We start from the raw sequence: 27,074 nt of genomic DNA, 5'->3' as shown, positions 1-27,074 counted from the left end.
GTTTTAATTAATCATTGTTGATACCGATGAAGAAAGTCGAACATTGACTATTTTCTCAATTGAAAAATCATTTAAACAGTAATGTGTAGAGCATTATTTTAGTTCAGCTATCATTACCATTATTAAGCAACAATTCAGAAAGCTTGCTTGTTTGTGACTTGCAATTGTTAGTTGGGTACCCTATTTATAGTTGTTCCGGCCAGTTCCGGGCCATTTAACTAACAGTCAAATACCTAAGTCACATGATCTAAAATACACATTACACTTGATTTAGAGCTTTATTAATTTTTGGATTTCTTTTCTCGGGCTGGCCAGGGCAAGGTCTCGTGTCCAAGAGGCCCCCAAGCTGAATATCTTCTCGGTCGCCGACCCAAACCGTCACCCCTCTGTGAAACTGAATTCAGTCGTGGTTTGGGTCCCATTTTGTCATAGCATGAAATGGAGATCATTAAACTTCAAGATTCATAGAAATAACGCTAATCGAAAATGAACTGAAGGATCTACCCACATCAAATAGGAGAATCTGGTACCAGAAGAAATGAAATCATAAAAATAGTTGTATACTCCACAGGGTTCAAATATCTAAATTATGTGGGTGGTATTTTGACAGCTGTAAACAACAACCACGAATCAATGAGTACTTGATAATATCATTAATATCTGCATTAATATTAATAATATTTGTAATACGGAATCGAGTGTCCCACCCCATGGAATCTTCTTATCGTTTCAGCAATGACCGTATCGGATCTCACCGCCCAGCTGTTCGAAGCGGACAACCAGATGGTGAAGTGTGACCTGAACGAGGGCAAATACATGGCCTGTTGTCTGTTGTACCGGGGCGATGTGGTGCCCAAGGACGTCAATGCCGCCATCGCCGGAATCAAGTACAAGCGTACGCTGCGGTTTGTCGATTGGTGCCCAACCGGATTTAAGGTTAGTTTGATGAAACCTCTGGGCAATTTTTTGGGAGCCAGGTATAAAACCAAGGTTTTCGATGGCTTTGTAGGTCGGAATCAACAACAAAAGTCCCGTCATGTTTGCAAAAGGTGATCTGGCACCGGTGCATCGGGGAGTTTCCATGCTGGCCTCGAACACGGCCATTTCGAAAGCATGGTCCACGCTGGATCACAAATTCGACATGATGTACTCGAAGCGGGCATTTGTACACTGGTACGTTAACGAGGGCATGGAAGAGGCTCTGTTCAGGGAAGCGCGAGAAAATTTAGCCGCCCTGGAAATGGACTACTTGGAAGCGGAGAAGGATTGCGAAGGTTGGTGACAATTCGTCCTTAACCTTCCAGGACGCGCGCTTTGAAGCAACCGAAACTGCACCGCGCTCGCGCTGTATACCAAAAGCGAGGTTTTTTGGTAGTGTTGTACTTTTTACAACAGCGCGCGCGCTGAAGGGTTAAATGACGCTTTAGGGGTTGTCTAGATTATCGTGAATAGATAAACCTAAATCACGATTTCTGTTTCCTTCCAGACCCAACGGCAGCATCCGAGCATTCAAGCATCGAAGAGTTCTAAATTATGGCATGTGATACGTCACCCTACGTCAGGCAAGTAAACTGAGAACAAGGCGGCCTTTTCACTATAGTAATACCGTTTAAATAAGTTTATTATTCTCTTTGAAACTACTCTACGAGACAGTTTAACGAACCGATGAAAACTAATAATAAAAATGGTTTCAATATTCATTTCACTCGTGTTGGCGAGCGCAACAACGCAACAACAATTTTAGCTTTTCAATCATTTAGTTTGTTTTTGAAGTATGAATTTTCGTTTTTAGCATGGTGCAATACAATAGTTCAGGTGTGTTTAAATTTTCTACCAATTTTAATTACCGATTGTTGGATTTAATTGTTTCCAATATTGAAGCCACAACTGCATTTATCAATTTATGCCTGTATATAGTACTTGATCGTTTGCGCTTAGCATCTTTTTAGCTCGGGAAAATTGTTTTCTGAGTTTGGTTTGTGTTTCATTAGTTGACTTTTGGGTTTTGTTTGTTTTCCGTTGCTTACTTGCTAAATATAGGTATAATTTCTTAGCTTTGTTATCATTTTAATGAGTGTATAGCTGCTAACGATCCTACGATTTAAACTCTAGATTTTTATGGTATTTAATTTATTTATGTTACTCTTTTTCATCAATAGTTCGGTATAAGAAGATGTATATAGGCTCTGAAAATCAAAAAATAAATCCTTATCAAGTAAAGTTTCCATTCTCATGTTTTGGGCTTCGTGGGATCAGTTTCTGACTGCGTTTAGTTTGTGTTCCTTTTCCTGGTAGACTCTTGATTTGTTTATTTTTCCGGGAGAAATGACAATGAGTGATTACAAAAGTTGTTCTGGAATTCAATTTCAATTTGTGTTGTATAATTTATGTTATCTTGCTTAGTTTTAGAATAGTCGGTTTACAAGTTGTTCCTTTAATGTTACTATTTCTGAACTAGATGTTTGTTGTTTGTTTGGTTATATGAACTGTTGCTACGTCTTACTTCATTGTTGTTACTTGTTGTACCAGTATAATAAAAAATACGTACATCTATAAAAATTGATATCAGAGTGTTGTTTGTGGCTTTTACCTGCATTTGGGTATGTAATTTGCATGTTGTGAATCTTTACCATAATCCGTCCATCTGTTTCCTCATGTTCGATAAAATATGTTAGTCATAAAGATAGAAATAATCGCTACGGGTCCAACCAATTTCCCAATTTATTTCTTGATTGGCGGTAGCTGCTCATTGATGGTGATGCTGAGCCGTCTGATGTTAGGCTTGTCGTAATCCTCCATGGACATTCCACGCGAAAGGCGTCGTCCACCCGGAGTACCATCGCTGGAACCGCCCGAGCTGGTTGAGAACGCCCTGTTGCGGTCCACACCGGGCAAGACCACCGAGGTTAGCAAACCTTGACCTTTGCAGAACAGCAAAATGGACTGGGCCACTTTAGCGGGCTAAAATTAAAAAAAAAATCGATTTGTACTGAAACATTGAAACCAAAATATCAAATCAAACTTACGGCATCTGCGAGAACGTCGCCAGCACGCTCGACCTTCAGCAGTGTAACCTTCTCCTTGTTCAAGTCCTTAAACATCTTCTCGACGACGCCAGCGTATGGGCTCATAACTCCGGTGACCAGCAGAAGGTCGACTTTGCAGTTCTTCAAGCACAGATTCTCGCGGCTGTGAATGTAAGAAAATTCAATGAGAAAACCGTGTCATAAAAACCAAACCCATGAACAAACCTTGTAAATGCTTTAACGTATTGCTTAAGGTTCTTGTTGTTCAGCGAGCTGTGCAGTCGGCTCTGGAACTCGGTCACAATTTTCTCCTTGTCCGGATTGTCGCCAACCAGTTGCTGTGCGCGTGTACGAAGTAAAGGATAAATTATCCGTTAAAATCAGTGTTCAGGTCATAAATGTAGAAGAAACACAAAAAACACTTCACAAACATATAGTTAAACAGCAGCAGACTGTGGGAGGCGCAAAAGGGGTTAGAAGGGAGAAGTGGTTCAAAATGGCACATTTGGCAGCTTTGTACTTAACGTTTGGAAATAAAATCAACAAGAGTAATTACAGGAAATCATGGAATTTAAAAGTTGAAATTATAGGTCGGGCACAATTATCTAATGTCGCTTTCTGAGTTCGGGATGTTTCGAAACTCGGCTCCGGATTAATCGATTGCGCCCTGTATCAAACAAATTAATTGGTGGTATAACCCATCATAGAATCTTATCTCATGGAATACCTACCATGTTCCAGAGTGTAAATCTTTTATACGACTTAATTTAACTATGATTGATCTTTTCACCCTGATTGCAACTACAAGAGTGCATTTTGAACCACTTTCCCTAAAGTGCAATATATTTCCGCAGGGCTGTTTTGAGTTTTTCGGAATGCCTATGTACACACACATACTGTCCGCACCATCTTCATGTGGTTTTATAGGCACTTGGTATCGGTCTACTGGTGAGTGAACGCATTACCTTCGAGCCATTGCCATTGAAAGCATTTTTGGGTGTCAAACTGTGCGCCATAAAACGGTTAGAAAGCGGGTGCCTACTTAACAAAATATCTAGTGTAACCCATGTAAACCGTAGAGCGGCTTCAAAGCTTGATGGAAAGGGATTTTTATCGAGATATGAGTTCTAATTCGGAAGGCACTTAAGGGAAGGTACAACACATAGGCATTGCTACAATATGGAACATATAACAGCTAATGAGATGAAATAAAACAGCATTAGGGCATTCTCGTGTTCGACAATGGCCAACGATAAGAAAAAGTAGGAGTAGGAAGATCCGTGCGTTCGTCGGAAGTTACGTCCTGAAGACGATGAGGCTCAAGGATGACAGGTGGCAAAAGCGCTGATGGGTATCGAAACGTAGAACTCAAAGTGATTGTGATGGAATGGGTCAAGCGTGCGAGTATTCGGTGGCTCATCGTTACGCTGAACAATGCCACCTGATTCACTATAGCTGGGTCTTCCACCGCAGACGGCGAAGCTGTTTTAAAAAGATTGTTCCTTTTATATCCATTACTCTATTCATTTGTCGATAAGGGCAGTTCATGAACCACGTTGGCCAAGTTTTGACATTTGACAATTTCAAACCCTCCCTTCCTCTGGTAGACTTTTGTCCAAACAAAAATTTATAAAATTTTTTGGAGCGTAAATTTAGATCCTAGAAAAAAAATCCCAAAAGTTTCCCATAAAAAAGTCCAGAAGGACTTCTGGAGGAATCTAAAAATGAACTCTTGGAAGATTCCAAGTTTGTCTGAAGGATTCTCACTAGACAGTCCCGATCCCGAAGAATTTTCAAAAGGATTTCCAGAAAAACTCGTGAAGGATTCCCAGAAAGAACTTCTAAAAACAAAACCTGGAGATATTAGAATGTATTGGAGCAAATCAATCTCAGGATTCCTGCAGAACTCTAAAAAAATACTATTGAAATCCAAGATGCAACTTTTGGAAGAATCTCAGAAGTAATTCCTGGACGTATTCTAGAAATACTTGTTTTTTTTACCTTTAAAACTTCGATGAGCAATCCAAAAACATAAATCCTTAATAAAAATGCCTGATGGAGCACTTTGAAGAATCCAAGGCAGCATTTTTGGCAAGATCCCAGATAAATCACTTAAAGGTATCTCAGAAAAAAAAAATCTGGAGCAATTTCAGAAATAAATGTTTTAAAAGAGTTTTCGTAACAATATCTGAAGGACACCTCGGAGGAACTCCAGGATAGGATGACTTAATATTCAAGGATCTGTATGGCAAAACCTTGAATAGATTCCTTATAAGCAATGCCAATTTATTGTGGAAATCCTGAAGAAATCTTCGTACTAGGGCACCAGGTTCATTTTCATGAGAAAGTACTGAAGAAATTCCAGAAGGAAAAACTGGAGAAATTCCAGGGGTCAGCATCTCTATTAGGTATTGAAACTAAAACTTCTTACGGAATTCCTAAAGATAACAAAGCGGAATCCCAGAAATATTCGGTCACCTAGTTGCCCTTGCGAAGCGACTTGATTACAATCGTTTCAAATCCTATCTGACGACATACCAAATTTCATGAATTTATGATATAAAGGCATTGTTTGATATTTCCACGTTTCTTTATTAGGGCACTACATTAAATTCTCTTCTTCTCTTTCACTCTTATGGAAATTTTGAAAACCACAAAACCACAAAATGTCAAAATCCCGTGCAAAATTAAAACAGTGCAATGCCCTGTAGGGATTTTCCTAGCAGTTCTTTCTGTGATTCTTCAGTGGTTAATTCAGAATTCCTTCAGATGTTCCCTCTGAGATTATTCCAGAAGATTCTTCTTGAAATTCTGAGAAGGTTCCATCTGTATTTTTAGAAGAACTTTTTCTGAGATTCCTCCATGAGTTCTGGGAATTCTCCACTGGGCCACTGGGTGTTACACTGTAATATGTGTTGTCCATTGTCAAATGTCAGTAATCGTTCAGTCTGTAGAGGCCGCAAGGTCGAAGACGGTGTAATTGTCTTTTTAAACCATTTCTGGAAGCATCTGAGGAGAACATTTTTGGGGAAACACAAAAGAAATCTTCCAAGGCATCGCAGAATCTCAGAAAGCATTCTCGAAAATATCCTAGAGGGAACTCTTGGTGGAATACCCCAGGAAAGTATTGGAAAAAAATCCCAGAAATTACCGTAATCCGGGGTCAAATTGATCACTTTAAAACAACTTTTGCGGATAACATGAGTGACAATTCAAATATTGCCAAACGAATTTCAGTAAAATCAGTACCCAGTGGATCTCTTTGAAACCATGTGACAGAATTTTGTTCAACAAGTTTAAACTTTTAGTTAAATTAATTCAAAAATCAAAAAAATTGAGGATGCCACTTTGGGGCGAAATTGATCAGTATACAATTAAGCATCGGTTAAAAAGATAAAAACCCCTATCCACTTAATTTTGCTCTTCTTAACCCGAATAACTCGTCAAAACTCTTACAACTAGTGAATTTGACACTTAAAATGCAAAATAAAATTTTGAAATTTCACCCTTAACGCCTAAAGGTAGTGAATAGGAGTTGCAGCAGGCTGTGCGCGCGGATGACAGCAGAAAATTTTTGCGCTGCGTTTTTTGTCGTTGTCTCGTACAAATAAATTCGGACGATGGTGAAGGAAAAAGTTTGTGGCACTACGCCATGAAAATGATTAGTATAGTGATTTCAACGAAGCTGTTCTTAGTTTTGGTGAAGATTTTCGTATGATAATTTGTGTACGAGTGAGAATTTGTAATTCGGTGTCGAAGAGTGAATTGGTGAAGCGAAAATACATGTTTGCGGAACATTCGGACTTTGTCTCTTCGAATCAGAAAAAAATCGCAATTCGGCGATCGGGTGGATATACATTACGGAACGGATGGACAGCCGAGTCGGCTCGTTCCGACCTTGGTTTATGCGGACGTCGGACTATTCATTTGGGTGAAAACATCCGCGATACCAACATCCCTTCGGGAAAGTTTTGTTGTTCGTCGGCGGAGAGGGTATTGCCCTTCGTGAACAGAGGAAAAATACATTATCTAGTACATTATAGAAGTATATTTGGTGTGGCTTCGGAAGCTGAATATTATTCGTTTCGGTCCTGTGCAAAGTACATAGTAGCACTCAGATGACGATGCAGCGTTAGCAGCTTGTGGTGAGATTAACCCGATTTATCTTTTTGGACGACTTTTTGCAATGACATTTTTCTGTATTATTATGCCTTGGCATATCCAATAACGCAGGTAGATCGTTTCACAATAATTCGTTACTACGTAAGATCTACGACCAATCTTTTTTATGCATTCTTGTGTAAAACAATAACCGTTGATGCCTGTCCAAAACCTGCATTCATTTTTTCTCCGGTGAATGCAAATTTATTTCAAGAGTACTTAAGTTATTTAACAATATAACCATCAATAAATAACCTCTATATTCGTTACTAATATTTACTCTTTCAGCGGTAATAAGGTAAATGATATTACAAAATTGAATATTTATAATAACTCATCATACGCTTTTTCGCCAAGGAAAGCATCCCATTAAATCCCACCCAACTTCCAACTCCAGATATCTATGAAGTGGCCCAAGTTCTTGGACATGTTCCGAGTAGATATCTAATCAACATTTCCTCCCCATCCCCGCTGATCGTAAGGACCTGGCCAGGTGTCGAGAGTTCGTTAAATGAAAGGTTTGTCAAATCCCAGGCAACTTTTCTGGCGCATTAAACGTCTCTATCGACAGCCACCCCAGGATGTGTACGGTCGGCTATGCTATGCTATGCTATGCTATGCTATGCTTAACGCCTAAAGGTAGTCAATTTCCTTTGAAATATGTGTTTTTTGTTACAATAAATGACTTTTTCGTCAAAAATAGAACTTTTTTTTATCTTATCCAAATTCAAAATAGCTTCATAACTTTCCAACCAAGGCTCCACAAAAATATTAAAACAAAAAATTTACGGGAAGTCCTAGTGACAATCGATTGTTTAGAAGCAATGATTTCAGCTAAGTAAGAAATACATTGCCAATTCCTAAAAAAATAAGGCAAAACTAACTTTTTTCTAAGCAAATAAAAGTCTTATCTCATCTCTAGATATTTATGAACTAGATGAGGTAAGAAGTTTGAGATCATTGCGACGTTTAGAAGTTCCTGATATGCAATTACAATGTAGTATCCAAATGATCAATTTCGCCCCGCTGATCAATTTGACCCCGGTTTACGGTACTCTATAAGGGGTCTCAGAATTTCTTGAAATATTCCAAAATCGATTTCTTGTCAAATAGAAGAAACAATTAAAACATAATCCCACACAAATTACTGGAAGAATTCCATAAGGATCTCCAGGAGAAATACTAGAAGATCTTTCTGAGATTTTGATAGGAATATATTCTGGAATCAATTCAAAATGTCTTCCTGCGCTTTCTCTAGCAGATATTTTAAAAATTCCCCAGGTATTAAGAATTCTAGAAGAAATTCTTGTAGAAATTCCTGAAGGATTACCACCATTAATTAGCCCAAGTATTCTAAAAGGAGTTTATAGAGGAAAGCCCAGTTTCGTGTTCAAAAGAAATCGCTCGAGAAACTTCTTGAGCGATTCCTGGCAGGAATTTACTACGATGATTGCCATTGACCGTTCATTTCTTCGGAACTGCGTACTGCGAACTGGTTTCTTAAGCGATTCAGCGATTCATACAAGGAATTTTCCCATGCATCAAGATAGGCTGAGAAATTTCTTCTGTTCTGCAAACAGCCCTTTTTTACCTTGAAGAAATTTCTGATAGAATAAGCAGTAATTCCTGGAAAATTTTGAAGAGAAACCCCAAGAAGAAATCCTATGAAGAGATTTAAAGGAATCCCAGCAGGCATCCTTAGAAGAATTTCAAGAGGAGTTGTTGGAAAAATGTTTAGAGAAATACTCAAGGAAAGGCGGATGATTCTGCTAGAAATTTCTGCTTGAATTCTCTAAGCAAGGCTTTTCTTAACCCGGGAGCGTTTGTGGAGCGGATCTGATGTAATGGTTAAAGCACGTGACTATCACGCCGAGGACCTGGGATCGAATCTCACTCTCGACAAACTCGCAAAATGTGAGTTCTTTCTTCGGAAGGGAATTAAAGCGTGGGTCCCGATATGAACTAGCCTAGGGCTAAAAATCTCGTTAATACAGATACAAAAAAACCGGGAGCGGTCGCGTCGTGTACTGAGTACACGCACCATGAAAAATGCACGCTTGCGGTATACAGCGAGAGCGCGGTGTCGCTGAAGATGGTCGAGGGTTTAGGATTCTTACAAAAAATGCTGTGATGATTCTTTAAGAGATTTCTTCAAGGATTTCTCTAGGAACTCCTCTCAGAATATCTCCAGAAATTCGAGCTGTAACTCCCACCAGCATTTATTCGAGCATTTTTACATTTATTGTTCGTAGGAGTTATCCACAAATTCCTGGAGGTTTTCCAGCAGGAATTGCTGGGGGAATCCCAGCAAAACGTCTTGGAGGATCCCACTACGAATTCCTGAAAAAAAAAAATGCCCAGTTCCATTCCAAGAGTAATTTTGACAGATGTTCTCAACGGAACTTGAAGAGCATTTCCAGCAAGAATACGAAGAGGAATTTCTGAAAGGATTCATAAAAGAATCCCTGGAAAAAATCTCTGCGTGAATTTCTCGAGAAATCCATAGAGAAATTACCCTGTTAAAAATCTGTCTGAAAATCCATATGGAAATCACAGGAGGAACTTCTGGAGGAATCCCAGTGGGCATTCCTATCGGACTTGACATTCCAGAAAGAACTGTTGAAGAAATCCGCCGAGAAATGTTATGCGGAACGTGTGAAGAGTTTGCCTAAGTTAAAATTCACGAATAAAAAGAAAGTAAAAAATGTTATGTGGAACTCATGTTAAAAAAATCCTCTCGGATTTCCTCAATAATTGCCTAATGAGATAATTCCAGATGATTTTCTAAGGATTCCTATACAAATCCTACTTGTGATTCCTCCAAGGATTCTTTTTGTGATTTCTCGACAGATTTATCCAAGGATTCGTATAGTAATTTCTCTTGAAATACCAGCAGAAATTTCTACTACGATTGCTTCATATATTCCTACTATGTTTTTTTTTTTCAGAAACTCTTGCTGGAATGTTTTTAGTAATTGCTCTCCCAAGCAACACACATGTTACATAAAAGTTACGACAGCGCAAGTTTTGGTTGTATAGAAGTTTATTTTACGTTATTTCAACACAATGTTGGAATTACGTAAAATAAACTGCTATACAACCAAAACATGCGCTGTCGTAACTCTATTATAACATGTGTGTTGCTTGGGCTTGGGAGTCCTTAAAGTATTCCTGGAAGACTTTCAGCAGGAATCGCCTGAGCTATTCCAGTAAAAAATCCTGAAGGAATCTCAAGTAATTTTCCAACAAGAATCACTGGGTAAATTCTAAGAAAAAATCTGAAGGAATCCTTGGGAGTCATTAAGAACATCACGGTCCTGAGGGAAGGGAGTTTTGTGAAAGTGTGACTAGCAATGTATTAAGTATAAGAAAAACTCGTTCGTAGGGGGAAGGGGATTGAAAATTCAATTAAGGATGCTCCCTTGCTGCAAACCATCACTGCATAAAATTTTGAATGAGATCTGCAGAAATCTCAGCAGGAATTGTTGAAGGCTATAAATTCCGGAGGAGTCGTAGAATTCCTCTAAAATTCTTCCCGGGATTCCTCCAAGGATTTCTCCTTGGACATCTTTTGGGTATTCCTCAAGTTGAGATGCAGGTTCTGTTCCGCTGGAGCATCTCCCAGTAAAAACAAATATGGGATTCATTAAACTAAAATTGAGTTATGGCAGAAAAACCACCCGTGCAAAAAAAAACAATAATCTTGTGTATATACATTTTAGTTATCAGGGAAAGGACTAATGAGGACATGATGGATCTTATTTCGTTGTTCTGCGTAAGCCATAGGATTTCCTTAAGAAAACATCATTTTCGTGGTTTCTCCAGCAGGAAGAAACCTGTCTCCCAGGATTCCTCAGGGAGCTCTATATGGGATTCTTAGAGAGGGTTGTTTATGATTCCTTTTAAGATTCTCTCATAGATTCCTAAAGTGCTTCTATCTGGTACTCTTTTGGAAGTTTTTTTCAGTATTTCTCAAAAAACGTCTTTCGAAATTCCACCAGAAATTAAAATACAAATGACAAGAACGGAAAAGTATCTCCTAATAAAAAAATCCTCCAGAAATTCCTCTCGCGATTCATCCTGCAGTTCATTGCAAGATTCCTACAAGAATTTTGTTTTCAGAGATTCTTCTAGAAATTCGATCCGAGATCCCTTCTTAAGGCGAAACTGGAAGCATTTCCTCACTTTTTGGTTTTTGATTTTTTATTAAATAACGAAGCAATATTTTCTAAATCGGTTTTCGTGCACATGTAGTGATCAAGGTATCTTCTGATTTTTTTTGTAGTGGAAAATGTTTTTCGTTTTTGCAGAAACCATTTTTGAATAAAATTTCACAGAAAAATGGTTTCTGCAAAAATGGAATAGTAGTTTACGCAACAAGGTGCAGAATGACGATTTTTACAGCACGAGTCGTACATTTATCCAACGAGGCTTGCCGAGTTGGATAATTACGACGAGTGCTGGAAAAATCGAGTTCTACACCGAGTTGCGTACAACGTTTTTTGCAATTTCATAAATAACCCTTGAAGATAGTTTTTAACAAAACTTTTTCATCAAACTGCACACTGATGTTCATAGCCATCTTTAAGAAAATCTGAACATAACAGGTTATACTGTGCAGTTGTCACAATTTTTCAAAACTGCGTCCAGAAAGCATCAAGAAGTTGACCAAAACTGAAAACAGTGCTGTAATGGTTCATTACGCAACGCAAATCAGTGCTGTAATAAACCATTACAGCACTGTTAATTTGGTGTGGGAAAGTAGGCATTTTCCTGTCAGATATGCGTGACGTAAAACAGCCTATTAGGATGAGAAATTGCAAAAAACATTTTCCACCTCAAAAAAAATCAGAAGATACCTTGATCCATACTCTACATGTGCACGAAAATCGATTTTGAAAGTATTGCTTCGTTATTTAATAAAAAATCAAATACCGAAAAAATGAGAAAATGCTACCTGGAGGAATTCCTAGAGAAATTTCCAGAGGAATTCCTAGACGATTTTCTGGAGTAATTCCTACTTGAATTCCTAGAAAAATTTATACAGGAATTCCTAGAGGAATTTCATAAGCAATACCTAAAGGAATTTCTGGAGAAATTTCTAGAGGAATTTCAGGAAAAACTCCTAGAGGAATTTCAGGAGAAATTCCTAGAGCAATTTCTAGAGGATTTTTTGAAGAAATTCCTAAATGTTGTTGTTGGTAGAAATTCAAAATTTGACATCAGCTGTCTGATGTCTGTGCGATGACAAGTGACCGACCGTTTTCATCGAGTCGTCATAATGTATCGAGCATTCGTTGTGCCAGACTCTTTACTCGACATCTATCGACAAACTCGTTTCGTGTAATTCGACAACTATCGAGTCACATGAAATTCCGATCGACTCGAGTTATAAAATAGCCCCCTAAGACTCGAAAAGGGTTAGAAGTGTTACGTCTGTTTGTCTGTGATGGAACCCTCAAATAAAAGAATCAGTGTCGCGAAGCATCAGCGTACAAGTCACAAAAAATCTGATAAACACCAAGCTTGTGTCACCCTGTCTCTGCGGTTTCTGACACGCTCTCTCTACAGTCGCTAACACCAGAAAAGACAGAATCCCATCATAGTCACCCGGTCACCCTTGTTTTGCTACAATCATCCTGACTTGGATACGGCTCATGTGAGTGTCATGACTCTCTCCGTCGCCTCAAGCAGATGCACGCGCAACAGCATGTAAAATTATGCATGTGTATTATCACAAGCACGGTACTACGTCATAAATCCTATTCGTTTTGCATAGCTCAGTTTAAACGCACACATTGAGCGCACCACGCAGTTCGCCCTGGCTACGGCAAACGCTCTCACTTCGCCCGTTATGCATAGTTGCTCAGAGAGATTGATTCTCTCGCAACCCGCCTGAAGCATACTCAGCAACTGTTATCGCTGCAAAGCTGCGAAGGGTGGAACCCACAACATGTTTGTCATTCCAGGCGTGACGTGCTAGCTGGTTCGTATCACCTTGGGAAGGGTGACTCCAGAAAGTGGTTCAAGTGATTGTCTCGTGATGGTCGCGATTATTCGCAAGACTGAAAAGAATCCTGGAAAGCACTGCTTGAAAAATCCTAGAAGGAACTCTAATGGTATCCCTACACTCAGCGAAGTAAACTACCGAAATTCAATAAAATACCTTTTGAAATTTAGCCATAACTGTAAAGTATGGATGCCTTAAGAATACCTTATGAAAATCACGGCGTGTGTATGGGAAAAGTTTATAACAAAAAAATGGGCATCGTCAAATTTTTCGCTATTCAAAAATAGAGGCTTTCAGCTTTCATTTGCAGGGTCTCTAAAAAAATCCACCGAGGGATCCCGAACAACTTTTTCAGAATACTGTTTTTCCCCATACAAAATGCACGGTTCCAAATTAATCCCTATTTCTACTTAACAAACATACCCAATTTTTGTATGAAAAAGTTCCCCCGATGGAATATTTCGATGTTGGGCTTGAATGAAAGCTGGTAGCGTCAACTTTCACGTAGCGTAAAAATTAGCGATGCCCATTTTTTTGTAATAAATTTGTTCTACCAGACACACCGTGAAATAGGTGAAGCTTGTTATGACCTAATTATTGTGCGTTGCATGAAAAACACATTTATGGCGACTACTTTTCCAGGCCTTGGAAGATGAAAGAAATTCAATCGCAGTGCAAATACCACGTGCAGTCGCAGCAGTCATCACATCACCCGGCCACGTGGTGAACTTTTTTCGTGAAATATCAAAGTTCACTATGATGGAAAATTTGAAAACCAGGTATGTTGCCTTAGGCGACTATCTCGCGTGTATCTTTGGCTGCGACCAAAAGTAGTCGCTAAAGTAGATTTTATTTTGATTCTTATAATACATAACATAAATATATGAAAAGAGCAGAAAAATCGTAAAATGATGCAGACTGGAATCGATACGTCGAGATCGCTGAGCTCGTGCCCAACCCACACGATTGTCGACGCTTGAGAATATCGTGTTGCTGAATGCATATAAAAGCCAAGCTGTGAGTCAATTCTGCGCCATAAAGCGACCTTATGAAATGCATTCTAGTTCGAATGAGTGTAATTAGTTTCGTACCTTTTAATTCCGCCCTATCATTCGAAGAGGGCATTGCGCTTAGAGGGTTCGAAAAGTCGGTACAAGATGCATTCTAGGACCTTCTAGGGCCGGGTACAGCTATTTTCCATAAAATCGATGCGTGCAACCTCTAAATATTTTTTGATTGAGTGTTCATGTATGGAACTATTGTTGCTAGGACCCTAATCTATCATTCTAAGGGTGAGCAAGTTAACTTTTTGTCACTTTTTCTATTTTGGGACACCCTAATGGTATATTCCTTGCCGGAATCGCAGATGTGAAGAAATAACAATTAAAATGGAAGTCTCTGTTGAAAGTTTCTGCCAGGAACCGGTCAAGAAATGTCTTGAAAGATTCCTGGTGAACACGAAAATGGGCTTAATAAAACAATAAGGAATTCAATTTACAAAATTTGGAACAACTCTTTTAGCTTTTGATATTCGATTTTGAACAATCATATATGGTTCTAAATGGTTATCGTAGCATTAGATAGTAATTGCGAAAAAACTCTACATGACAATGAAATCTCGATGCGGTCAACACTAAGCTATAATCAAAGGACGAATAACATGATTCTACTCTAAAAATAGCGCGTGGCAGAGCAACTTGAGGAGCAAGCATCATATGCATTATTTCGCTAGAAAGATGCACTACTTGGCACGGCCAGAAAAGGCAGCTATAGGCAAGGCATGTAACGTGGACAAATATAATAAAGTAACAACGAAACGAAAAGCTCGACTATACTTTGGTAACTATGGTAGGAGGTTAGTAGGTAGAGAATAGTAAAGGTGCAAAGTCGCTAAGTAGAATAAAACGGAAACCTGTTGTACTGTCTAAATGTGTACCTCGGAGAAGAACTGTTCCCCCGAGGGAGAGTATACGATATACGGGGATTTAGTCGGGACGTCACGCCGTGATTTTTGTTTCGGTACGGTTAGTAGATTTTTGTTTGTTTCGCGAGTGTGAGATATCATTTTATATTTTCGACGAATTAGCACCGTCGACGACATCATATTGTGTGATATTGTTTTTATTCGACGCCGATTTTGCGACGTCCCAGCGTGGTTATTTTTGGTTTGGTTACCGGTGGATTTGTTTATGTTACGTTCAACGAAGCGCAAATTCGGAGCATGGGGGTCGTTACGTTTACGAATTAGTCATTTTTCGTCGATAGGATGATGGTCGTTGGCGAACAATTAACAATACATGTAATGTCGGTACGGTGATGTCGAGCAATACAAAAAGTGGGAGAAAATTACAAGTTATTAAAAATAATTATTCATGGATGTAAGAATAGTTAATTGAAGTTTGGAAATGAAATGTTAATTGATGTGAAACGAACTGGCAAAATAGTACAGCGACCACAGTGACGCGCTTTAAAGTTAATTTCCATGAAATAAATATTGGAAGTGGTATTTTGCCAGCTGGATCAATTTCAATAGGAGTAACTGTTGTAAATGAATAATTTTGAACGAAATGTAATAAGTATAATGGGAATACAAATTTTGCCTTTCTGCTGTGCCAATTCAGTAACAATAAGATGGTTCTATTTATGTAGCCAATTTAACGGTGTTAGTCACCATGTGGCTCCATAAAAGGGTGTGAATGGAGAGGGAACGTTCTACAGCCAATTGAATGAATGGGAAAGGTACAAAGAGCCGAGATTTGGTGCAATAAAATGAAAAACGACAAAGTGATTCCAGAAAGTGGTGAACAGATTTTCTACTCGATTAATGCCAATCTTTTGTATGCTTTGGTACGGTGTGTGGTGTGGGAGTGGTACATGAACAATAAGTGGTGAAGATATCATAACAATAGACATTTTGAAAGCCAATCCACTCCATCCGAATTGATACTTACGTAACCAAATTTGTGGTACAGCAGGAAATCCTCGGCGGACTGGCCGATTTCGTCTCCCTTCCAGCTGATGAATTTAGTCTTGAAGGCGTCCAGTACGGAGGCTGCCGATCCGGTGACGTTAATCAGGATTAGGCCAAGGCAGCGCGAGGGATGGGCCAATCCGAATCGGGCCAGAACGTTGGCGCCAGCGCCTTCGCCGAGACCGATGACATACTTGACGTGCAAAAAGTCCAGCACGGTGATCAGTTCCTCACCCAGCGTCTGCAGCGTTGGGAATTGGAAGCTGTTGGGTGAAAGCCGGAAGAGAACGAAATGCTTCTGTGAGAAAGCAGAAAATCAGAAACGGCCACCAAACTTACTTTTCCGGCAGAGTGGGAGCATTATCAGCGTGTCCAGGAACATCAATATGAATGAAACATGAACGCTCTTTGATCTCGATCATGCACGCACTGTTTACAAAGTCCTCGAAGGATGTGTCTGAGGGAAGGATGGAAGAGCAAATGGAATTTCAATTTATTCGAACGGGAGACCCCCCCCCCCCCCCACTAATAAATTGACCCCTACTTACGGTTGCATCCCAGGTCGTGAACGGTGAGGAAGACGGCGCGTTTTTCCTGCTGGGATAGGTCGCCCTGTGAATAGAAAGGATATCATGAAATAAGGGCAATCTCAGCAATAATCAACAAAGTGCGGGGAGAGCAGCGAACTGGAAAAAATCTCACGGGACAATATGAATAGATAGAAAAGTAACTGTTATTGTATAAAGTTTTCTGCTTCCATTCTTGGTTATAATGCGGGAAACTTTAGCTGTCCTTTACAGAAACGGGAAGCCGTTTGGCTTCATTTTGCTTCAGAACAGCCAACAACAGGATATTCGCAACTATTGTTTATGACCATATTGCCAGTGTCGCTTGTCATGATGGACACGGACAGTAGAGTACAGAAGCGAAAATTTGCATCTGGCAATGAGAGGAAACTTTCCTAATAACATTCTCGTTGAACTGAAAGAAATAGGAATTAGGCCATAGCGTCCAACAGTACCTGGTGAGTGAAACTTGCGTATTTCTTGATAAGATATTTTTTAAGCGTTCTATAGGGGTGGTGTCTCGGAATCTTGTGAGCAACATTTTTCGGTAATAATTTCTGTCATTGCTCTAGAAATTTGATCGCGAATTCAGCTAAAATTGACTTCGACAATTTTCTGGAATTCCATTGAGATTCCTTTGGGGCCGTCCATATACCACGTGGACAGAAAATTCATGGTTTTTGACCCCCTCCCCCCTCCCCGTGGACAAGCGTGGATTTTTCATTGACCCCTTTCCCCCCTCCCCCATTGTCCACGTGGACATCAAAAAAAAAGTTTTTTTCACATTTCTATAAAAATAGAAAAAGTGATTTTGAAAAGTTTTTTATTAATTTTTTTTTCGTAAATCATGTCTTAAATATAATTGAAAACTTTATAAAATACAAATATTCTATAGCTTTACATAGAATACAAACAAATAGCACAAAATAGGTACCTACAAGTTTTCAACATTGTTTTTAATTCAGCTTAATGTTTGTGAGAGTGTGGGTTCGATTCTTGCTCCAGTTGGTGAAAAATTTTCGTCAAACGGAAATTCTTCATTGGGTGTTTTTCGTGTAATGTCTATCGCCTAATGTTAGTGATTGTTCAATGTTTAGTCTGTACAGCCTCTGGTTGAAGACGGTGTATTTTAGAATATTTATTCAATCTATGATTGTCTGATTGTTTTGTTGAGATAAGGTAATTTTAAATCTTAGATTTTTTTGAGATTAGATTATATTTCTTAGATTCTTACAAAAACCCAAATTTACAGCAACTAAACTGTATTGGCGTGGCTTAGACTTCAATATACATTAGAAACATCTTAAATTTTAAAGGAACCTCCAAAAAAAGTTTTTGAGATAAGCCTGCAAATCCCTACATGTATTTTGAAACTTTGAAGTAGCTTAAAAAATTGATATGAAGCTTAGAAAAATTCATACAAAACTTCAAAGAAAATTTTCTGACTGAAACACCAACATTTGCATGGTCTACACTCCATTTTAAATCTCCTGTATATTCCTCGATGAAGAAAACTAAGTAATTAGAAATTCTGATAATTTAAAACAAATTAGTCTGTGAATCAGTACCATATTTTTTGTATAATAAAATAAAATGTATGAAAGAACTGTTGAAGAGAATCTCATCAATAATGCGACATAATTTGTTTTGTTTGTTGATTCTTGTTTCCTAATTTATATGTTAATGTTGTCCACGTGGACATTTGACGAACCCCCACCCCCCGCTCCGTGGACAAGCGTGGACTTTTCGCTAACCCCCTCCCCCCTCCAAGCTGTCCACGTGGTATATGGACGGCCCCTTTCAGCAAACTAATTGAGAATTGCTAAGGAAACTTCACATACACGCTAAGAAAAAGTTACTCTGAAATGAGTAAGATTCACACAAAACTGAGCTAAACTGGAACAGCTCAAAAAATGAGTAAATTGCAATTCCAGCGATAGCGCTGGCCCTAGCGCAAAAATCCAACCAATTTAGGCCGTATAATATTCTTCACATCAGCAGAAATATTATACAACTTAAACTGATGAGATTTTCGCACTTGAGCCAGCGCTATCGCTGGGAATAAAATTTACTCATTTTTGAGTTGTCCCACTTTAGCTCCAAAATGAGTGAATTTTCTGACCGTGTATATTTTTACGATGATTCTTCTTGCAATTCCTTCAGCAATTTTGTTTGGAATTCAATTGGAATTGACTTCAGAATTGATTCCTAAAAATTTTTAGGAGCTCCTTTGAGGCTTCCCTTGGCAAATAAGTGAAATTTTCAAGTAAATTGCCAGAATAATTTAATCTAAATTCCCAACGAAACTGCCGTAAAATTATCCAAAAATTACAGAAAAACATTTTTTGTTTTATATTCAAGAAAGCATTTCCAAATAATGTGCAGAGGGAAATCTTATAAGAATTTCCAAAATAATTGCCGAAGTCAATTTCAATTCAATTTCAAACTGCCACAGGAATAACTGAAAATATATGAAAAGATTTTTTTTTATTAATTTGCGAAGGAAATCTCAAAGGAATTTCTGAACAAATTGTCGTATCCTATCTCAACTGAATTTCAAACAAAATTTCCAAAAATATTCAAAAAAGCCAAAAAAAAATCTGAAGAAATTTCAGAAGGTATTGCGGAAGGAAATCTCAAAAGAATTACAAAGTATTAGTCAAATTAAATTTGTTCTCAAATTTAAAATACATTTTCGATGTAGGCCATTCTCTAATTGTTTGCCTAAAGAAATCTCAGAAAAAAATCAAATGAATTGCCGAAGTCTGTTTTTGAAGGTATTGCAAAAGTTATAACCGAAAATTTGTTTTAGGAAATTTCTGAAGGAAGTTCTAAGGAATTTGGAATCTCAATGGAATTTCTGAACAAATTGATGTAGTTCATCTGAACTGATTTCCTGACAAAATTGCCGAAGCAAATTCCAGAATAATAAGGGAGTGGAACAAATGGAAAGATTTTCCTAAAAGATTATCTGTGGATTTACTTGATAAATATTGCCAAATGAATTACAGAAGCAATAGCTACCGGAGTTTCTAAGATTTTTGGGAAGGAATTTCCTGAGTTTTTTTGGAAGAAAATTATCGCAAACAAAGAAGGAGAGAAATATTTGAGGCTTCTTGAAAGAGTTTTTGGAGGAATTCCTAAAGGGATTTCTGGGAGTTCCTGGAGATTTTTTTAGCATTTTCTGGTGGAATCCCTAGAGAAAATCATGGAAGAATTCATGTAGAAATTCTTCGAAGATTTTCTGGAGGAATACCTAAAGGAATTCCTGGGAAAATTCCTGCAAGAATCCCTGTAGAAAATCTTGGAGGTGTTTCTGGAGGAATTATTGAAGTAATTTTAATAGAAATTTATGGAGAAATACCTCCCCAAATTTCTTATGGGATAGTTACAGGATTTCCTTCAGGTATTCCTCCAGAACTTCCTCTAGCAATATCTGCCAGAATTCCTCCAAGATTTCTTCCAGGGTTTCCTCCAGGAATTCCTCAACGGATTCTCAAAACTTTTCCAGGAATTTTTCCAGACATTTCTTCAGGGATTCCTCCAGAAATTTATCCGGAGTTTCAATTTCTTCAGAAATGGCTAGGAAATGTATCCATAAATTCTCCAAAGAATTCCTTAAGAAATTCCTCCTTAAATTTCTCGAAAAATTGTTTTAGTAATTTATCCATCAATTGGTCCAGGGTTTTTCTCCAGAAAATCTTAAAGGATTTTTTACCAGAATTTTTCCATAGCTTCTTCCAGGAGTTCATTCAAGAATTTCCTCATGAATTCTTCCAAAGATTTCGCTAGAAATTCCTTCGGGGATTTCTCCTGTGGAATTTCTGGAGGAGTCTTCCTGGAGGAATTCCTGAAGGAATGTCTAAAGCAACTCCTAGAGAAATTTCTGAAGGAATTCCTAGGTAATTTTTTGAGGAATTTCTGATTATCTTTTGGGGGAATTTCTGTAGAAATTCTTAGAGAAATTCGTGCAGAAATCTCTGGAGTAAATCCTAGAGCAATTCTGGCAGAAATTCCAACAGGAATTTTTTGAGGAATTGATAGCAATATTCCTTTTGCAATTAATGAAGGAGAAAGATGTGAGCCTTTCTGAAGGAATTCTTGAAGGAATGTCTGGAGGAAATCCTCGAGGAAATTGTGAAAGAATTTCTGGACAAAAATTTCTGAAGAAATTTATGGATGAATTCCGGGAGAAAATTCTGGGCAAATATCTGAAGGAGTCCGTGGAGGATTTTTTCGAGAATTTCCTGGAAGAATCCATGAAGGAATTTCCGAAGGAAATCTTGGAGGAACTTTAGCAGCAATTCAATTTACACTAGAGGATTTTCTTGAGGAATTTCTGAAGTAATTTTTGAAGGAATGTTTGCAAAAATAACTGGAGGAATTCTTTAAGGAATTTCTGGAGACATATTTAAGGCTTTCTGGTGGAATTCTTGGTGGAATGACTGGAGGAATGGACGAGAGAAACTCTTCGAGGATTTTCTGAAGATATTCCTGGATGAATTTCTGGACGAATTTTTTGATGAATTTCTGGAGAAATGCATGGATAAATAACGGGAGGAATTCCTGAAGAAATTCACGGAGAAGTTCTTAAAGAAAATGCTGGAGAAATTCCTGAAGAAAATATTGGAGAAAATCCTGAAGAAATTCTGAGCCAGTTAGGAAAAATTGGCCATTATGATACCAAAATGAGTTATATAAAATGTAAATTATGATACTGAATTGCATAATAGTAGTTTACGCAACAAGGTGCAGAATGACGATTTTTACAGCACGAGTCGTACATTTATCCAACGAGGTTTACCGAGTTGGATAATTACGACGAGTGCTGGAAAAATCGAGTTCTGCACCGAGTTGCGTACAACGTTTTTTGCAATTTCATAAATTACCCTTGAGGATAGTTTTCAACAAAACTTTTTCATCAAACTGCACACTGATATTCATAGCCAATGTTTAAGAAAATCTGATCATAATAGGTTATACTGTGCAGTTGTTACAAATTTTCAAAACTGCGTCCTGAAAGCATCAAGAAGTTGACCAAAACCGAAAACAGTGCTGTAATGGTTCATTACGCAACGCAAATCAGTGCTGTAATGAATCATTACAGCACTGTTAATTAGGTGTGGGAAAGTAGGCCTTTTCCTGTCAGATTTGCGTGAGGTAAAACAGCCTATTACGATGAGAAATTGCAAAAAAAAGTTTATGCAATTCAGTGTCATAATTTCTATTTTATACTATTCATTTCAGTATCATAATGGCCAACTTTTCCGTACCGGTTCAAAATGCAACTGAAATGAGTTCTCGCGTTTAGTATCATACAGGCGTATCTACAATGATCGATTTCTCTTCGTCGATTTTCTCCTCGGAGTATTCCGGAAAATACGACCAATATTCGGATGATCTCTCGGTGTATTTCGGTGAAGAACGACTAGGACTAGCATCTAAAACAACAAAAATAACCGAAAATGATTTACCGGCAAAGTTAATGATGAAAGAGAAAATCGATGAAGAGAAATCGATCATTGTAGATACGCCCGTATGATACTAAGCGCGAGAGTTGCATTATGAAAAATAGTTGCATAATGTTCATAATGCAACTCATTTGAGTTGCATTATTAACATTATGCAACTCAAATGAGTTGCGTTATGAAAAAAATCATTGCATAAAATTTTGTATGGCACTCGTTGCAAAACTCGACTTTTTCAGCACTCTTCGTATTTATCCAACTCGGCAGGCCTCGTTGGATAAATGTACGACTCGTGCTGAAAAAATCAACTTTCTGCAACTCGTCACATAAATAACTATTTGAAAATAATTTTAGCATAATCGGACCTTGGGGGTAAAATGGATAATTGGTTAAAATTTCACCAAAACTTTATATTTTTTTTTTTGCAAACTCGAGAATCATTTACCGTCATACATATCGTGAGATAATTGGAGTCTGTTCACCAAGGAGGTGTGGCTCAAACAGCGTCTGTTCTGGCATCCAGCGGCTGAGTAAGAAACGCTACATCACGCCCAGCTAGATCCACGGTGGTAGCCCTATCAGCGTGGTCGTCCCAGTGTTAGTTGGGACGTTAAACAGAACTGGCACGATGGCCTTTCGGCGAGACAGGAGTGTTGGCGTAGGCCCAATAAGCCACTCGTAAAAATCCAACTCGACACAATCGGCAAAGACCCACGCGACGAAATAAGGACTAAGATTGGATTCTTGGAATATGGAAATGCAAGTCACTAGGTTTCGCAGGATGTGACAGGATAATGTACGACGAACTACATCCCCACAACTTCGACATCGTGGCGTTGCAGGAACTTTCTTGGACTGGACAGAAAGTGTGGAAAAGCGGGCATCAAGCGGCTACCTTCTACGAAAGCTGTGGCACCACCAATGAACTGGGAACAGGATTTATAGTGTTGGGAAAGATGCGACAACGTGTGATCGGGTGGCAGCCCGGGTAGAGGTGAAGTACTGATAATCAAAACGTGATATTGGTTTGATTGATATAAGAGATAAAAGATCTGAAAATAATATCTGAAAAATGTTCTTGGAACATCAGAACAATATCAAAAGGGGATATTTCAAGATCAAACGAATAGCTTGCTGCTATTGGTAAGATCTTACAAGATCTAAATATGATCTGATGATGATGTTCCAGGAGTAAATTTAAGATATTATTTTGAGATCTTTTATCTCTTATATCAATCAAACCAATATCACATTTTGATCTCAATATCATAATATGCTATTATCGAGCTCTTTTCCTCTACCCGGGAGCCGATAAACGCAAGGATGTGCATGTTGAGAGTTAATGGCCGTTTCTTCAACTACAGCATCATCAACGTCCACTGCCCACACGAAGGGCACGCCGTATCGCATGATAATGGCCAGCGATGCGTAAACTTTGCAGCCTCCCTTGAAATGGTAGTCCGAAGCAGCTTATATCCACAAAGATATCCACAAAGCCACCTGAAGATCACCCGACCATCAAACAGAAAACCAAATCGACAACGTTCTAATTGACGGTAAATTCTTCTCGGTTATAACCAAAAAACGTGAAGAATGCAGCATGGGCGAGAATGCTGCAACACCGTACGAGAGCGAACGAGGCACGTTATAGACAGGCGCGGAACAGACACAACTTGGTCTTCCGAAGGAAGAAGCACCAGCAGGAAGAACGAGATCGTGAAGCGATGGAAGAGCTGTACCGCGCTAAGGATACACGGAAGTTCTACGAGAAGTTGAACCGCTCGCGCAGAGGCCTTGTTGCACAAGCCGACATGTGCCGAGACAATCACGGGAATTTTCTCACGAGCGAGTGTGAGGAGGTCGAGAGGTGGCGGTAGCATTACGATGAGCACCTCAATGGCGACGTTGCTAGTACCGAAAGTGGCGTGGTAACAGATCTAGGAGTATGTGCACAGGACGAAAGACTTCCGGCCCCTGACCTCCAAGAGATTGAGGAGGAGGTTGGCCGGTTGAAAAACAACAAAGCCGCTGGATCTGATAAACTACCAAGCGAGCTTCTAAAATACGGTGGAGAAGCACTGGTGAGAGCACTACACTGGGTCATTACCAAGATTTGGGAGGAGGAAGTATTACCGGAGGAATGGATGGAAGGTATCGTGTGCCCCATCTACAAAAAGGGCGACAAGTTGGATTGCGGGAACTATCGCGCGATCACATTACTGAGTGCTGTCTACAAGATACTCTCTCAAATTTTATGCCGCCGTCTATCACCGATTACAAGAGACTTCGTGGGGCAATATCAGGCTGGATTTATGGGTGAACGCGCTACAACGGACCAGATGTTCGCCATCCGCCAGGTGTTGCAGAAATGCCACGAATACAACGTGCCCACACATCACTTGTTCATCGATTTCAAATCGGCGTATGATACAATCGATCGAGAACAGCTATGGCAGATTATGCACGAATACGGATTCCCGGATAAACTGATACGGTTAATCAAGGCGACGATGGATCGAATGATGTGCGTAGTTCGAGTATCAGGGACACTCTCGAGTCCCTTCGAATCTCGCAAAGAGGGTTACGGCAAGGTGATGGTCTTTCGTGCTTGCTGTTCAACATTGCGTTAGAGGGTGTAATAAGGAGAGCGGGGATAAACACGAGTGGCACGATTTTCACGAAGTCCGTCCAGCTGCTTGGTTTCGCTGATGATATTGATATTATTGCTCGTAAATTTGAGACAATGGCGGAAACGTACATCCGACTAAAGAATGAAGCCAGACGAATCGGATTAGTCATTAATGTATCGAAGACAAAGTACATGATGGCAAAGGGCTCCAGGGAGGAATCACCGCGCCCGCCACCCCGAATTTATATCGACGGTGATGAAATCGAGGCGGTTGAAGTATTCGTGTACTTGGGCTCACTGGTGACCGCCGACAACGACATCATAAGAGAAATTCAGAGGCGCATTGTGGCAGGAAATCGTGCTTACTTTGGACTCCGCAGAACTCTACGATCGAATAAAGTTCGCCGTAACACGAAGTTAACTATCTACAAAACGCTGATTAGACCGGTCGTCCTATATGAGCACGAAACATGGGACCTACGTGCAGAGGACCAACGCGCCCTTGGAGTTTTCGAACGGAAGGTGTTGCGTACCATCTACGGCGGAATGCAGATGGAAGACGAGACTTGGAGAAGGCGAATGAACCACGAGCTGCATCAGCTGCTGGAAGAACCAACCATCGTCCATCAGGTTGTCGAATAGCAAGCCGACTAAAATGGTTCTCGAGAGTCATCCGACCGGCACAAAAAGACGCGGAACGCAGCGGGCAAGGTGGGTCGACCAAGTCGAGGACCCTATGCAGAGTGCGGAACTGGAGACAAACAGCCATGGACCGAGTGGAATGGAGACGGCTACTATGTACAGCAGAGGCCACCCCGGCCTTAGCCCTAGAACAATAGAAATAATTGAAAAATAGTGCAACTTGGGTTGCAAATTAACAAGAAACTTACCTGAACTGTGACTATGAGTTCTCCACTCTTCTCTGTTTTGACTGCATATCTCTGAAAATAGAAAACAATAAAAAAAAATCCATTACTAAACGTATTTTCCATTAGGCTGTCATAAATAGATCATGCAGCTATATATTTCGCTAATGGTTTCTCCCACTAACTGTGAAATGCAGTACATCCAATCTATAAGTATCTGAGAGCACTTCATTTGGAATGGGCATCGTGTTTTTGGCAAGGTCGTCCATTTTATCAGCACTAAAATGTGCCCAGTATTGCGTTTTAATCAATTAGATAGGCCATATCCAGATACCTATAGAAACAAAACGCTAAGTGATTTACCCTTCGACCCATGGTTGAACTTCTACATTTGCGGTGGTAGAGTGGTGAGTGCTTTCCTCTCAGCAAGCCTGCCTAAAGCCTGCTGATTTCCACGTATGTGGAGTACGTTGGGTCCTTCCTCCTCTAGGTTTTGTACACTCTCGTATCCGCTCCTGTTGTCGTTCGGTGGGTGACGGTCGATGAGATCTAATCCAGCCGTCGTCATCAGCCGGGAAAAAAGTATTGAATTTCAATCAACTTCGCCGCATCTCAAAAGTGGGAAACAACCGATGGCGAAAATCGATCCTGCTCTGACGTTGTTGGTGATGCGATGTTTTTATTCGTTTTCTGGTTTTATCTGAGTTTCAAAGTGATGCTTACTTGCTAACTATGTATTACTAGGCCCGCGTGAGTATACCGGGTTGGCAGCGATTGATATTGGATACTAACAAGTACGGAAGTACGTATAGGTTTGCATGTGCTGTTTAGGTGAATCATGTTTTCACGTGTCGGTTCCCATTGACGCGGTATCAAATTTATGTAGGTTTCCCGGAGAATATGGGATCTGATTGAGCTATGAAACCTGTGATCTTTGTGTAACAAATAGCAACGATTTGTCACAGTAACACTGGTTTCTTCTTATTTGTACTGAGATTCCTTCAGAAGTGGTGTCTCAAATAAAACCAATGTTCAAAAAGTCATGCTGCTGACATTTTTGCCCAAGGTCTGGGCAAAAATGTTCAATGAACATGAACTTGGATTTTTTTATATTTCGAACTTTCTTCTGGAGTCCCACAATAATGTTCACTTGAGTATATTGATTCTAATGAAATATCAGTCATTAGTGAGCCGTGAAATAAGAAGGCGCATCAATAGTGGAAGTCGTGCCTACTACCTTAACGGGTTCCAAAAGAAACTGCGATTAGAAAAGATTCACCCCCGCACCAAATGTACCATGTACAAGACGCTAATAAGATAGGTGGTCCTCTACGGACACGAGACATGGACCATGCTCGAGAAGGACCTGCAATATCG

The 27,074-nt window shown here is 39.4% G+C and overlaps 2 protein-coding genes across 2 annotated transcripts; one reads left to right on the top strand and one right to left on the bottom strand.

Moving 5' to 3' along the window:
• Positions 1-695: 695 nt before the first annotated feature.
• Positions 696-1,698, top strand: LOC115254157 (tubulin alpha chain). The gene is made up of 3 exons (XM_062843470.1): positions 696-936; positions 1,010-1,274; positions 1,487-1,698. Exons 1-3 carry the CDS (start codon positions 736-738, stop codon positions 1,528-1,530), a joined length of 510 nt encoding a protein of 169 aa, XP_062699454.1. The 5' UTR covers positions 696-735; the 3' UTR covers positions 1,531-1,698.
• LOC115253881 (uncharacterized protein ZK1073.1) lies at positions 1,589-26,366 on the bottom strand. Its single transcript, XM_062843469.1, has 8 exons — positions 26,061-26,366; positions 25,722-25,772; positions 16,717-16,780; positions 16,508-16,625; positions 16,149-16,431; positions 3,252-3,364; positions 3,027-3,189; positions 1,589-2,961 (listed from the first exon to the last, which is right to left on the bottom strand). The coding sequence occupies exons 1-8, from the start codon at positions 26,070-26,072 to the stop codon at positions 2,722-2,724; spliced, it is 1,044 nt and encodes a 347-aa protein (XP_062699453.1). The 5' UTR covers positions 26,073-26,366; the 3' UTR covers positions 1,589-2,721.
• Between the last annotated feature and the right edge of the window lie 708 nt (positions 26,367-27,074).

This window comes from Aedes albopictus, unplaced genomic scaffold (genome assembly GCF_035046485.1).
Source record: "Aedes albopictus strain Foshan unplaced genomic scaffold, AalbF5 HiC_scaffold_238, whole genome shotgun sequence".
Taxonomy (NCBI): Eukaryota; Metazoa; Arthropoda; class Insecta; order Diptera; family Culicidae; genus Aedes; species Aedes albopictus.
The sequence above is the reverse complement of the archived record's forward strand: the minus strand, read 5'-3'. Positions and strand labels throughout refer to the sequence as shown.